At 48.2% G+C, this 14,514-nt stretch overlaps 1 protein-coding gene and 1 pseudogene across 2 annotated transcripts in view; one reads left to right on the top strand and one right to left on the bottom strand.

The window, feature by feature from the left end:
- VPS33A (VPS33A core subunit of CORVET and HOPS complexes) overlaps window positions 1–14,514 on the top strand; it is a 117,761-nt gene that overhangs the window by 42,725 nt on the left and 60,522 nt on the right. For both annotated transcript variants that reach the window (XM_063964463.1, XM_063964464.1), the window contains exons 6-7: window positions 13,321–13,495; window positions 13,874–14,067. In XM_063964463.1, the coding sequence (XP_063820533.1) occupies window positions 13,321–13,495; window positions 13,874–14,067 (369 nt within the window). The remainder of the gene's footprint in view (window positions 1–13,320; window positions 13,496–13,873; window positions 14,068–14,514) is intronic.
- Window positions 2,155–2,836, bottom strand: LOC135061711 (glutathione S-transferase P 1-like; annotated as a pseudogene).

Consider the following 14,514-nt stretch of genomic DNA (forward strand, 5'->3'; position numbering starts at 1 on the left):
TGTCTGTAATACTTTGCACTACTAGGAACAATCTATTGCATTGACATCTTATCCTTATAAACCTTACCTCATTAATATAGGGAAGGTTGGTTCCCTCATTTGCACTGTTGGTATTCTACTGTTGTTTTAATTTCAGTGTGGTGACTGCCTTGTTTTCTGCTAACATGTCTGCCAGAAACAAGGCTAACAAGGAGGTCACTCCTCCAGAGCTTCGTTCTTGCAGGGTCTGTATCACTATTATTTCCCCACATGACCCAGATAATGACGCTGCTTCACGTCACCTAAGAATGTGACACCGGTACAGCCGACGCCCTCTCCTGAACCGGTTTGGGCGTCGACATTGACACAGGTAATGTCTCAGCTAGTTGATCGCCTAGCAGCTCCGCCTGCTGCGCCACTACCAGCTGCGGCCAGCTTATCCCCCTGCAGGGGGGTCCACTTCTTTCTAACCTCAGATGCCTCAGGTTGAGCCACCTTGGATGCAGTCTTTTACACAGTCGGTACAGGGCTTAACACAGATGTCAGCTTCTGTTCAACAGCTCTTAGAAAGAGACAGGCCTGCTAGGCGTAGGTTACTGGCCCGTAATAGTTCTACTTCACTGGCCCAGTTAGACCCTGAGTCGGTGTTGGACCCGGAGGACACTGGGCCGTCTAATTCCGACCAGGAGTCTTCTTCGGTTACGGAAGAGTCTGTGTCTCTAAGGCTTTGGTTCGAGCAGTCAGATCAGTACTTCAAATTGAAGACTCTGATTCAGCTCCTAAGGATACCCAGTTTCCTTCCTCCGCTCACTTAGAAGCTCTCTTAGAGGTTGAGTGGGCTGAGCCTACCAAACGTTTTCATGTGCCTAAGTGCATAGCTTCCTTTTACCCACTCCGTACTAAAAAGCGTGCTAAGTGGGAAACTCCTCCTATGGTGGACGCCCATGTGGCCAGTCCTTCCCATTCTGGACACGTCTTCCCTAAAGGACCCTACGGATCAGAAGTTGGAAGCTTTCCTGAGAACGGCTTAGTCGCATGCTGGGGCGGTGGCTCATCCTGCCCTGGACTCAGCCTGGGTTGCCAAGGCCATCAATAGCTGGGCAGCACAGTTGGAACAAGGCCTTTCGTCTGCTACTAGCAGACTGGAATTGATCACCCACGTGCTCAATATCAAACAGGCTAGCATCTATTTGGGGGAAGAAACCTATGGATACCGGGGTCCTAACCTCCATGGTATCAGCAAGCAACTATAGCTGCTAGACGGGCTTTCTGGTTCCGGTCCTGGCGTGCTGATGCCAACTCAAAAAAGGCTCTAGATTTTCTTCCTTTTTCTGGAGATACTCTGTTTGGGCAGGGTCTGGAGAAAGATTGTCACAACTTTAGCGGAGGCCAAGACCGCCTTCCTTCCTTCCTTTGGAAGCTCCTTCCAAGGCCAGAACTACATTTTGTTCCTTTCGCCCGCAGGAAAGAGGTAAGGGTCAGGCTTCCTCATGATACCCGGCCCCATCCAAGGGAGCCAAGCCCTGCGCTAAACAGCCATTGGCCACCAGACGCCCAGATCCCAAGCAAACTTAAAAGCCTGCCAAGTGACGGGGCGGGCCTCCGCCTGGGGAGTTTACCCCGTTATGGCTGGAGACCACGTCGGACTCTTGGGCAGGGACATCGTTTTTCAGGGGTACGCAATATCCTTTCAGAAGTGTCCTCGTCTCCGGTTCTTTTCTACAGGTCTCCCAGCGGCTCTGGGGAAAGCAGAAGCTCTACAGGAATTTGTTTGTTCCCTTCTGGCCTCCAATGTGATTATCCCAGTTCCTCAGTCCCAGAGAGGACAGGGATTTTATTCAACACTGTTTCTGGTGCGGAAGCCGGATGGCTCTTACCGCCCTATACTCAATTTAAAGTCGTTGAACAAGGCTCTGAGAATTCCCAAGTTCTGCATGGAGTCCCTCCGCTCGATTATCCTCACCTTGGAGCCGGGTTACTTTTTTTTTTTTTTGACCTTTAAGCCCACTTTATTACCATTACAAGTAATACTCGGATGTCAATATACATAATTCACATTGTATTATAGGGACAATTCTAGATTAGCTACATGGACAGCCATAGTAGACACCAGGTACCACAGAATCGGTTGATTTCTACATTTGTGAGCCACTGACATTCTAGAATTCTACACTGTCTTCTATTAGTTACTGCTTGCCGTTGCCATTGATTTTTCTATTCTTGTGTGCATCACTGGAGAGAGAGGCTGCAAGTTTAGGACGGCTGCTGACACGGGTGACATAGGCAGAGAGCAGAGGAAAGCCCGAAAGACAGTCTGGAGCCAATATAAGATGGTTGCGCAGAATATCCACCAAGTTATAGTCCACAAAGGAAATCTCAGCTCCTACAGTAAAGCCTTTACCACCATTGTTACTAAGGATTTTCTCAAAGTGACCAAAGTCGTTAGGCAGAGCCTTAATGTAATCCGCCTTACCATCATCATAGTTCTGGTAGAGCAGACTCGGGTATTTCACCCTGAGATCTTCCACCCCATCGTTTACCATGTCTATGAGCGTTGCCTCGTCTGAATTTTTGCCATAGAGACCATGATTCCTGCCAAGGTAGCGCAAGATTGCATTTGACTGGTACAGCGTGAAATCACCATTTTTTTGAAACCTGGAAGTTGACCAAACACTGCTTGTTTTTTCAGGTCCCCTTTCATCCAGTTATCAAAGGTCACCACTTCTTCCTTCCAGTCCAAGCCCTGGTCTGCCAAGAGCATCCGCATGGCTTCACAGCGACCATTGACATCAAAATAGATTATTGTGTAGTCAGACATTTTGCTGGTGTGATGATGGAGACAAACGCAGCAGCACAGATACAATCAGATGCAGACAGAGCCCGGGTTACTTTCTGACATCACTTGACATTCAGGATGCCTATTTGCATATTCCAATTCGGACCAGTCATCACTGGTTCCTCAGGTTTTCCATTCAACAGGACCATTACCAGTTTCAGGCATTGTCGTTCGGGTTGTCAACGGCACCTCCAGGTTTTTACGAAAGTCATGGCGGCCAGACTTCGTCGCAGGGGTGTACAGATCCTTCCTTATTTGGATGACCTGTTCCTCATGGCCCAGTCCTTAGAGGTACTACTTCAACATATTCAGCTTATGGTGAATCTTCTACAATCTCACGGCTGGAAGATAAATTGGCATAAATCATCCTTGATGCCTTCACCGGAGATGTTACATTTGGGAGCCCTGCTCAGTTCGCGGCTCCAACGCATCTTCCTCCCAGAGGACAAAATTCAAACTCTTCAATCCAAGATTCAACGTTTTCTTCTTCACCGCAGGGTGTCCATACAAGCTTGTATGCGCATCCTGTGGTCCATAGTGGCCACTTTCAACATAGTGTAGTACACGCAGTTTCATTCGCGACCCTTTCGTGGTTGCTTCTTCGATCCAACCTGAATGAGGGACGCCCCTTTTGGATCCAGGATTAGATCCTGCTCACCACGGATGCCAGCCTGCGGAGATGGGGTACAGTCTCCGACCAGTATATATTCCAAGGACGTTGGACTGCCCAGGATAGCAAGCTTCCCATCGATGTCCTGGAGCCCTCCGAGTGCCGCGATCTCTACTTCAGGGTCGACCAGTCAAGATTCAATCGGACAACGCGACCGCAATCGGTTACATAAATCGATAGGGTGGCACCTGCAGTCGCGGGGCAACGCGAGAGGCAACGCACATCTTTTTCCATTGGGCGGAGTGACCTCTTCCCGCGCTGTCGGCAATATTCATCCCGGGAGGCGGAATTCCTAAGTCGCCTGGACGTGCATTCCGGAGAATAGGCCCTCCATCCGAAGGTCTTTCAGTTGCTGGTTCGTCGATGGAGACTTCCAGACACCGACGTGATGGCGTCTCGCCACAATCACCAAGTTCCAAGGTTCTGCGCTCGCACAAGAGATCCGGCAGCCTTCTTGGTGGACGCCTTAACAGTTCCATGGGAGTTTCCACTGGTATATGTCTTTCCTCCAATCTCAATGCTGTTGCGGGTACTTTGCAAGTTTAAGCTCTAGGGTGGCACGGTGATTCTCATCGCCCCAGATTGGCCGCGTCGTGGTTGGTACGCGGATCTGCAGAGTCTCTCCATCGACGCCCCGCTCAGTCTTCCGCGGTGGCCAGGTCTTCTGTCCCAGGGCCCGTGTCTACATCTGAATCTCGACAGATTGGCTTTGACGGTGTGGCTCTTGAGACATCCGTCCTGAGAAAGAAGGGCTTTACTCGGAAGGTTATCTCGACCATGCTTTGAGCTGGGAAACCGTCTTCATCCCGAGTTTATCACAGAGTCTGGAAGTCTTCTCTTGGTGTTCCCAGCGGCAGCTTAGCCCACGGTCTTTCCGCCTTTCATGGCTTTTGGCATTTCTCCAATCGGGGCTTGATCTGGGCCTTAGCCTTTCCTTCCTCAAGGTCCAGGTTTCTGACCTTTCTGTACTCTTTTTCAACGTCACTTGCCGGACGTTAGGACCGTTTTGCAGGGTGTACTCCATCTACACCCTCCATTTGTGCCTCCTGATGTTCTGTGGGACTTGTCGTTGGTTCTTCGGATCCTTCAGTCAGTGCCGTTTGAACCTCTGGACAAGGTCGAGCTTAAATGGCTCATGTGGAAAACTGTATTTCTTCTGGCTATTTCATCTGCTCGCCGTATTTCTGACCTCCGCGCCTTATCCTCGCGCTCCCCTTTTCTGGTGTTCCATTCAGATTGTGAGGTCCTGCGGACCCGGTTAGGTTACTTGCCTAAGGTGGTCTCCCGTTTCCACATCAATCAGGAAATTGTGGTTCCGGCCTTTTCTGACTCCTCTACTTTGAAGGCTATACTAGACGTGGTGCGGGATCTCCGGATTTATGTTGACCGGACTAAGGACCTCCGCAGGTCGGACGCTTTGTTCGTCCTCTGACTCTCACAAGCAGGGATGGCCTGCTATGAAGCAGTCTATCGCTCAATGGCTCAGTTTGACTGTACAGCAGCCAGTGTTCCTCTTCCTGTGGGGGTTACGGCCCATTCCACTCATTCTGTTGGTCCTTCTTGGGCTGCTAGCCGGGTAGCCTCGGCTGAACAGCTCTGCATGGCAGCTACTTGGTCCACTGCTGCAACTTTTGACAGGGTTTTGCCTTTGACACCTTTGTGTCCCAGGACACCGCCTTTGGGCATTGTGTTCTCTGCGCAGTCCAGGAGCGTTCCCAACCTTGAGTGGACAGATTTTGGACGTCCCAGCATTAATCCCTGTGCCCCCTAGTGGACGAAGAAGAAAAGAAGAATTATGTTCTTACCTGGGTAAATCCTATTTATTTATTTATTTATATATATATATATATATATATATATATATATATATATATATATATATATATATAATATATATTTTTTATTTTTTTATTATTTTGAGTCCATAGGGGGCACATGGCGCCTGTCTTGCTTAACATTGTTCCTCTGTTAGTGGGTGTGTACAGTTAATGGCCGTGTATGGCTATATCTGTGTGATAGTCTTCCTTCCTCCTTTCCTCGCTCCTGCCAGGGTCTTGCTAACTAAAAACTGGTATGCAGCGTGCGGGGTATAGGAGAGAGGAGGGCTGCTGGGAAGAGTTCTGTAACTCTTTTGTGCCCATACTCGGTCCTCAGCCTTCCTATACCCAGCGTTTATCCCTGTGCCCCCTATGGACTCAAAGAAAAAGATTTACCCAGGGAAGAACATAAATCTTATTATTTGTGACGGTATAGGATCAAGAGGAGAGGTAGTTAAGTAGCATGATGAGAAGAGTATTGATACTTCATCTTCATCATCTCCTGCATTGATTATTATTGCAATAATCTATCCTACTGTGTGGAGTTTGTATATTCATCCCGTGCTTGTGTGTTTCTTCCCACAAAGGTTAATTGTCTCCCCCCCCCCCCCCCCCCCAAATAAAAAAAACAACAAAACAAAACCTGCGTAAATGTGAGTGCGTGTACGTGTGGTAGGAAATATAGATTGTAAGCTTCACTGGGGCAGGGACTGATGTGAATGGCCAAATGTTTTCTGTAAAGCGCTGCGGAATATGTGTGCGCTATATAAATAACTGGTAATAACTTGTGGGATCAAATGAAGAGAAAGTGTAAGAGGGAATGGAGCAGGTCACTGACTGAGGAAGAGCATACCATTTTATCTTGGATCTTATCAGTCTTGTCCTTGTAGTAGAAAGCAAGATCTTGCGCATTGATAGTGGCTGGTGGGTTGAGTGATGGAGGATTGAGAAGTGATTTAAATGTATTTAAAAAGTTGCTTGTGGTTAGAGGCTTGAGCAGAAATGAGAGTTTGGAAATATGTTTGTTTGGCAGTGTCCAGGGCATTACGATAAGAGTGGTAGATAGTCTTATATGTGAGGCAGTCGCTTGGTGTACGAGCTTTTCGCCACTGACATTACGTGAGAGGTTTTGTTGGGGTCTTGTTAATTTAACCCATTCCACACACAGAGCGACTGCATTGCACCATTTAGGTACTTCCTGTAGATTAGGTTCCCACCCTACATTATATTGCCTATGTCTGGAGACTGACGATGGCGGTAGGGAGAGGTGCACCACTTACTTTGACAAATAGCTTACTCCCTTCTTTGTCTCAGGTTTAGTGCCCGCTTATATTTTAACTTTAACATTAGTTTCATTTTCAGTTTATGATAGTTTAAAACTAACTTTCTGCTGCGGGGTACACTGGGCTTCACAAGGATAGACATAGGGGTGTAGAGTAGGATCTTTATCTGAGGCACCAACAGGCTGAAAAGCTTTGACTGTTCCCAGAATGCATAGCGCTGCCTCCTCTATAACCCCGCCTCCCTGCACAGGAGCTCAGTTTTGTTTTTGGTGCTGCAGATAGCAGGCACATAACAGAGGGTCTGCTCCAGGCAGCCCTAAGAAGAGCTTTTTTTTTTTTTTTTTTTGAAGAAAAAGTGAAGACTACAAGGGCAGCAGCAGTGTGTAAATGTCAGGAGACATTCACTGCTGCAGCTCCAGCTCTCCCCAGCGGCGCTGTACACTCCCGAGCCCTGGTTGCCGGGTAACTACAGCAGGAGGCTCCGGTTTTCTTCACGTCAGGCACACACGACGGGGGCTCTCCGGGATCGCGTGGCCGCGCTTCGGGAGGTGGTGAGTGGGTCCCGCTTGCGGGACCCGTACTTTATCGCGATCCGGCGCGGTCAGTGGGAGGCAGGCCGTGCGCGCTGGCGGTGGACACTGTGGCAGTAAAGGCGATCCCACTAGATCACCAGGGCATAGGTGCAGGTCAGGTTTTCCCTTAAAACCATTTTAATAGTTGCCCACAGTACCCGGTGGTTTTGCCAGCAGGGGGATAAGGCTTAGACCTGGAGCCCCTCCCCCAGCCCCAGGGCGCCATTTCCCGCAAATGTTCCCGCCCTGGAGCTGCATATCTGTCTCTCCCTAACTCCCTGTCAGTGTCTAGGTGCCATTTCTCTCAGCTACACTGTTCCTGGGACTGCTTGGGCAAATCCTCCTGTGTAAAGCCGCCTGGTTGTCAGCGCTGTGCCTTTACATGACACTTAAGTATTCTACCTGCCTTTTAGACAGTGTTAGTTAAGAGAGTGCATTTAGTCAGGGTTTTCTAGTACAATTACCCTGTGATATACATCCAGTTCTTACTGTGCAGTGTTAGATCTATTGACTACATAGCTATATAAGCTGGTCCAGTGCAGTATTATTGTTAGTAATAACCTCTGCATTGTACAACTGTGACTATATGTGTGTGCATTAGATTGCTGAGTGGTGTCCATTTCGTGTCTGTCACTCAACTTGCTATCCCTGTATTCTATAACCTGAGGGGGCTTGGCGCGTCAGGTTTTATATTTATATAGGATTTTCACAAGATATACTATACTTGTATTTTTCTCTGTGATTTTAGTCACCATATCTCTCCTATATCTCTCCTATATCTCTGCTTGTGCTGACTACACTTCGCAGGGGTTTGGGTAAGAGGTATTGTGCTGCTGCCAATTGTACTGTGTTACTGTGTACTGCAAGTTATATCATGTCTGCTTCTGAGGGTAACTGTTTTGGGGCTGAACACACTGCCGGTGTTGCTGAAGCCACAGATCCCTATGAGGAGAATATAGCAGCTGTGGGCTCTGCTTCTGGGGGCTCCTTGCCCCCCAGTGGGACTGTGGCAACGGAGGTACATAATGACCCACCGTGGGCTGCTTTTTCCACGCTTCTACATACGCTAGTTAATAAACTAACACCCCCTTTGGGACCCCCTATGTCGGTGCAAACGTATGTGGTCCCTGCAGCTAACCCGCCGTGGGCGGACAATTTATCTGCTCAATTGAAGAAGTTGTACCAGTCCCTGACTACTAAAGTCTGACCCTCGCTCACCTAAGCCCAAGGGGTCCTCTAAGCGAGCTCTTATCTCCTCACAATCCACTGCTGTCACTGACACCTCGTCTGATGAAGACGGCACTTACACTGACTCCACAGATTCTGACACAGATACTGCTGATGGGGAGGGTAGTTCACATGTGGATGTTCCTGATCTTTTGGAGGCTATTAAGTTGATTTTACAGATTACGGATGATCCCGAGCCATCCGTCCCTCCTAAGAAACCAGATAGGTTCAAGCGTCAGAAGGTGGTTAAACAAGTTTTACCTCACTCTGACTGCCTAGTGGATATACGTCAGGAACCCTGGGAAACCCGGGTAAGAAGCTTGTGCCTCAAAAGAAGATGCTGGCTCGCTATCCCCTCGCACCAGAGCTGTCTAAAAATTGGAAAACTCCTCCTCCAGTAGACTCACATGTGGCTAGGATGGTGGTTTCCTCAGCTCTACCTGTCACTACCTCTAAAAGAGCCTACGGATAAACGTGTGGAGGGTTGTCTGAAAGTGATTTACACCCTCACGGGTGCTGCACAAAGGCCCACTATTGCAGCAACATGGCCTACAGAGGCTATTGAAGCATGGGCCTTGGAGTTAGAAGCTGAAATCTCTTCTGACCATGCTAGACAATGCTTGTCATATATTGTCACAGCTTCTTAATATATTAAAGAGGTGGCTTCTGATGCCGGTATCCTAGCAGCCAAGGCCTCTACTACATCAGTCCTGGCTCGCCGGATATTGTGGCTGAGATCCTGGTCTGTGGATCTGGACTCTAGAAAAACCCTGGAGGTACTCGCTTTCAAGGGAGATATTCTGTTTGGGGAGGACTTAAATAAGATTGTGGCTGACTTGGCTACTGCCAAAACTGCCTGTCTGCCAAGTACCGCTCCTTCTGTGTCGAAGGCTAAAGGTACTTCCTTTCGCCCCTTTCGTCCTTCAGGTAAAGCAAAAGGTCAGGCATACAACAAGCAGGCCCGCACTTCCAAACCTGGTAAGCCAAAGCCCAAAAGAGCCTGGGCGGCCCGTCAGCCAGCTTCCAAGATCGATAAGCCTGCCGCATGATGGGGCAGGCCTCCCCCTGAGGGATCCCAGGGTGGGGGGCCGGCTTCTAGGGTATACCCAGGAATGGTTGTAGACCACTTCAGATGCCTGGGTACGGGAAGTCGTCACTCGAGTTTACGCCATAGCCTTCAAAAACCGACCCCCTCATCGATTTTGCCGGACAGACGTCCCGTTGGACCAGACAAAGGCAAACACTCTACATTCGGTGGTACAGACCCTCCTGGATACAGTAGTCGTAGTACAGGTGCCTCTTGCGCAGAGGGGCCGGGGGTGCTATTCTCCGCTGTTTCTAGTCCCGAAACCGAATGGGTCCTCCCGGCCCATTCTAAACCTCAAGGCATTGAACAAGTTTGTGAAGGTTTCCAAGTTCCGTATGGAAACCCTTCGCTCTATAGTTCTGGGCTTTGAACCTGGGGACTACATGGTCTCCCTGGACATACAGGATGCTTACCTGCATATTCCTATAGCAGCGTCACATCAGCAATACCTGAGGTTTGCGATTGGCAACCTCCATTACCAGTTTCGGGCGTTACCTTTTGGTTTAACTACGGCTCCGCGAGTCTTCACCAAAGTTATGGCGGTGATGACGGTGGTACTCCGCCGTCAAGGGGTCAGGATACTGCCGTATCTGGACGACTTGTTAATCCTGGCAAATTCCCCAGAACTTCTCCTACATCATCTGGATATGACTGTCCGGTTTCTACAAGCCCACGGGTGGCTCATCAACTGGAAGAAATCCTCCCTGGTCCCTGCTCAGAGCATGGTGCACCTGGGAGCGCTATTGGACACTCACAACCAGAGGTTGTTCTTGTCTCAGGAGAAAGTCCTGAAGCTTCAGGACAGGATTTGTTGCTTCCTTTCTAGTCCGCAAGCGTTGATACATTCGGCGATGCAGGTGCTGGGCCTCATGGTGTCAGCATTCGACATGGTGGAGTATGCTCAATTCCATTCTCGCCCCCTCCAGAAGCTTTATTCTAGCCAAGTGGGATGGCCTGCCTCACCGGATCAGGTCTCAAATTATCTCATTGACTCCGGAGGTCCGTCTGTTGCTGCTCTGGTGGCTCCAGGACCAACAATTGTGCAGGGGCCGTCCCTTCTGGATATCCAGCTGGGTCCTGTTGACAACAGATGCCAGTCTAAGAGGTTGGGGCGCGGTGCTGGAGCAACACACCCTTCAGGGTCGGTGGACCAAGGAGGAATCCCTCCTCTCAATCAACATTCTGGAATTGCGGGCGGTTTTCAATGCGTTGAACCTAGCCCAGCATTTAATTCAGAACCGTCCTGTTCAAGTACAGTCAGACAACGCCACCACAGTGGCTTACATAAATCATCAAGGCGGCACTCTAAGCTGTTTGGCAATGAAGGAAGTCTCACGGATTCTACATTGGGCGGAACGCCATCTACCGGACATATCTGCAATATTCATTCCGGGAGTCCTGAATTGGGAAGCGGACTTTCTCAGTCGTCAGGACGTACATGCCGGCGAGTGGGGCCTCCATCCAGAAGTGTTTCAACTCCTAGTGGAAAAGTGGGGTCTTCCAGACGTAGATCTGATGGCGTCTCGACACAATCACAAGGTTCCGGTCTTCGGAGCAAGGACAAGGGATCCTCGAGCAGCATTCGTGGATGCGCTGGCGGTGCCATGGAGGTTTCGGCTGCCGTACGTGTTCCCTCCGGTGTCACTCCTGCCCAGGGTAATTCGGAAGTTCAAGCAAGAAAAAGGAATTCTGCTTCTCATAGCTCCAGCGTGGCCCAGACGGCACTGGTTCTCAGACCTGCAAGGCCTATCGTCAGAGCGTCCAATTCTACTTCCACAACACCCAGACCTCCTCGTTCAGGGCTCCTGTGTCTACCAGGACCTAGCCCAGCTGTCTTTGACGGCGTGGCTCTTGAAGCTTCCGTCTTAAGGGCTAAAGGGTTTCTGAGGCGGTCATTCAAACTATGTTGCGGGCCCAGAAACCGGCTTTGGCTCGGATTTACTACAGGGTCTGGCATTCTTACTTTGTTTGGTGCGCATATAACGATTATGACGCTTCCAAGTTTAGTATAGCCAAGTTGTTGGCTTTTCTTCAACAGGGCCTGGACTTAGGCCTGCGTCTGGCCTCCCTCAAGGTTCAAATATCTGCCTTGTCGGTCTGGTTTCAGAGAAAGATTGCGACCTTACCTGATGTGCATACCTTCACTCAGGGTGTGTTGCGTATCCAACCTCCCTATGTCCCGCCTGTGGCTCCTTGGGACTTGTCGGTGGTTTTGGAGGCGCTACAAGAGTCTCCGTTTGAACCTCTTGGTTCAGCTGATCTTAAGTGGCTTTCCCTTAAGGTGGTGTTTCTGCTGGCTATTGCTTCAGCTAGAAGAGTGTCGGATTTGGGTGCCTTGTCTTGTAGTTCCCCATATCTGATATTTCACTGTGACAGGGTGGTTCTTAGGACTTGTCCCGGTTATTTGCCTAAGGTGGTTTCTTCGTTCCACCTTAACCAGGAGATTGTGGTTCCGGGACTTGTTTCTCCTGATCTGTCTCCCAAAGAGCGGTCTTTGGATGTGGTACGGGCTCTCCGTATCTATGTGAAGAGAACTGCTTCTATTAGGAAATCTGATTCTCTCTTTTTGCTGTTTGGATTTCACAAACGGGGCTGGCCTGCTCACAAGCAAACTTTGGACAGATGGATTAGAATGGTGATTGCACATGCTTATGTGGGGGCTGGTCTATCAGCTCCTGCTCACATTACGGCCCATTCTACTCGGTCTGTTGGACCTTCTTGGGCGGCCCGCCGTGGTGCGACCCTTGAACAATTGTGCAAGGCGGCTACGTGGTACTCAGTGAACACGTTCATAAGGTTCTATGCCTTCGATACTGCCGCTTCCCAGGATGCTTCCTTTGGACGCAGGGTTATTGTGCCCGCTACAGTGCGTCCCCTCCCATAAGGAACTGCTTTAGGACATCCCCTATGTCTATCCTTGTGGAGCCCAGTGTACCCCGCAGCAGAAAACGAGTTTTATGGTAAGAACTTACCTTTGTTAAAACTCTTTCTGCGAGGTACACTGGGCTCCACAAGGCGCCCACCCTGATGCACTTAGCTTCTTTAGGTTGGTATGGCATTAGCCGCTGACACTTCTCCTGTCGGGATGTGTGGTGTATGTGGCTACTAACCGTTGTCATCTCTTTTCCTGCTACTGCATTGGGCTGGTTAACTAAAAACTGAGCTCCTGTGCAGGGAGGCGGGGTTAATAGAGGAGGCTGCGCTATGCATTCTGGGAACAGTCAAAACTTTTCAGCCTGTTGGTGCCTTGGATCAAGATCCTACTCTACACCCCTATGTCTATCCTTGTGGAGCCCAGTGTACCTTGCAGAAAGTGTTTTAACAAAGGTAAGTTCTTACCATAAAACTCTTTTTTTTTTTTTTTTTGATGGGAAGTGGTTTAGAAAAGGGAGAAAACCGTAAAGATATAAGGCCATTTCTCTCCTGCTTTATTATACTAAAATCATGTGTGCTTATACTTCTATTGTACTTTATCACTGCTGTTGACGTTGTACTTGGGGTGTACTACGGTATGCCGGCGCTCTGGATCCTGGCGTCCAGCATAACGGCACTGGGATCCTGACCGCTGGAATGCCGGCAGCGGGGTAAGCGCAAAAGAGCAGCTTGCGGGCACGGTGGCACGCTATTTAGTCTCCCTCCAGGGGTGTCGTGGACACCCCGAGAGGGAGAATAGTTGTCGTATCCTGACAGCTGGTATATCGAGTGCCTTCTTTGAACTTGACGTGTGTTGCCTTCTTTATGAAAAGTTAAAACAAAATGTATTTGAACAGTGCATTATAGTTTTTATTTCTTTACAAAAACTTCTAAGACAAATAATGTAAAAAAATAATTTTTTGGGTATGCTTCTAGCATGTTGCAAATATGATGATCAGGATGAAGCGAGAGCTGGGTGGGAGCCACAACCAGGTATCTCCGGTGTTCGACACACTTTTGTTACTGGACCGTAATGTTGACTTAATGACTCCTCTGGCGACTCAGCTAACATATGAAGGACTTATAGATGAGGTGTATGGGATTCAGAATGGTAAGTGGTCATGTTTCTGCTCTGAGAACAGGCTACATTTGCATGTAATGTGGTTTCTGGAGATTTTTTTTATTTTTCCTGCACTTACCTATATGTTCAGATGGTAGGTTTATGTTACACAACTATGTGTCCTGTTATTAAGCTTCTATTAATGTACTCAGAATGTGAATGTTAGTACAGAGAACTCACAAGAAAAAAGTAAAGCAATATTCAAATAAAGGTAGAAATGAATGTACTTTCATATCCATCCAAATTGTTGTCCTTCTGTAAAGTAACAACAACGTAGCTGTAATAAAAAATAGTGACTAAAGTTTATGGCTATTTGTTTGTGTTTGTAATGGTGGTCTTGTTGGGCTGAAATATATGTATTCACAATAGGCCATGTGAAGCTTCCCCCAGAAAAATTTGCTCCCAAGAAACAAGGTGAGAGTGGGAAGGATCTACCTACAGAACCCAAGAAACTGCTTCTAAACTCTGCAGAGGAGCTCTATGCTGAGATCCGAGACAAAAACTTCAACGCTGTGGGTTCCGTGTTGAGTAAAAAGGCCAAAATTATATCTGCTGCCTTCGAGGTAACGTTGACAAATGTTTTGACTGAAAGTTCAAAATTGTAATCTTGCACTGAAAGTCACAGCAAAAGATACATATAAGATTGGTTAAGATTTTCATACACTTTCCATATTGGTCTAGAATTTAAAATCACAATGCCAAAAATGTAAAGCATTCATATTACATGATCTAATTCCTGAGGTCATCACTATGAAAGGGAGAATGAGCGGAGTGGTCACACCCCCCGTTATGTTTCTTGCATTTATTTTACATAAAGAAAATGAAAGCCACAAAATATTAACATTTCTAAAACCATTTGGGGACAAGTGTGTAATATTTTGTATGGATGGTGCTGGTCTACCATATCAGTCAATCAAATATGCTTTCTTATTTTGTCATTTTTATTTATTTAAATTACAAGTCAGAAACTAAAGAGGTATGAATAGAAGAATCTAACTCAGTGGTTCCCA

Source organism: Pseudophryne corroboree, chromosome 1 (genome assembly GCF_028390025.1).
Source record: "Pseudophryne corroboree isolate aPseCor3 chromosome 1, aPseCor3.hap2, whole genome shotgun sequence".
Lineage (NCBI taxonomy): Eukaryota > Metazoa > Chordata > Amphibia > Anura > Myobatrachidae > Pseudophryne > Pseudophryne corroboree.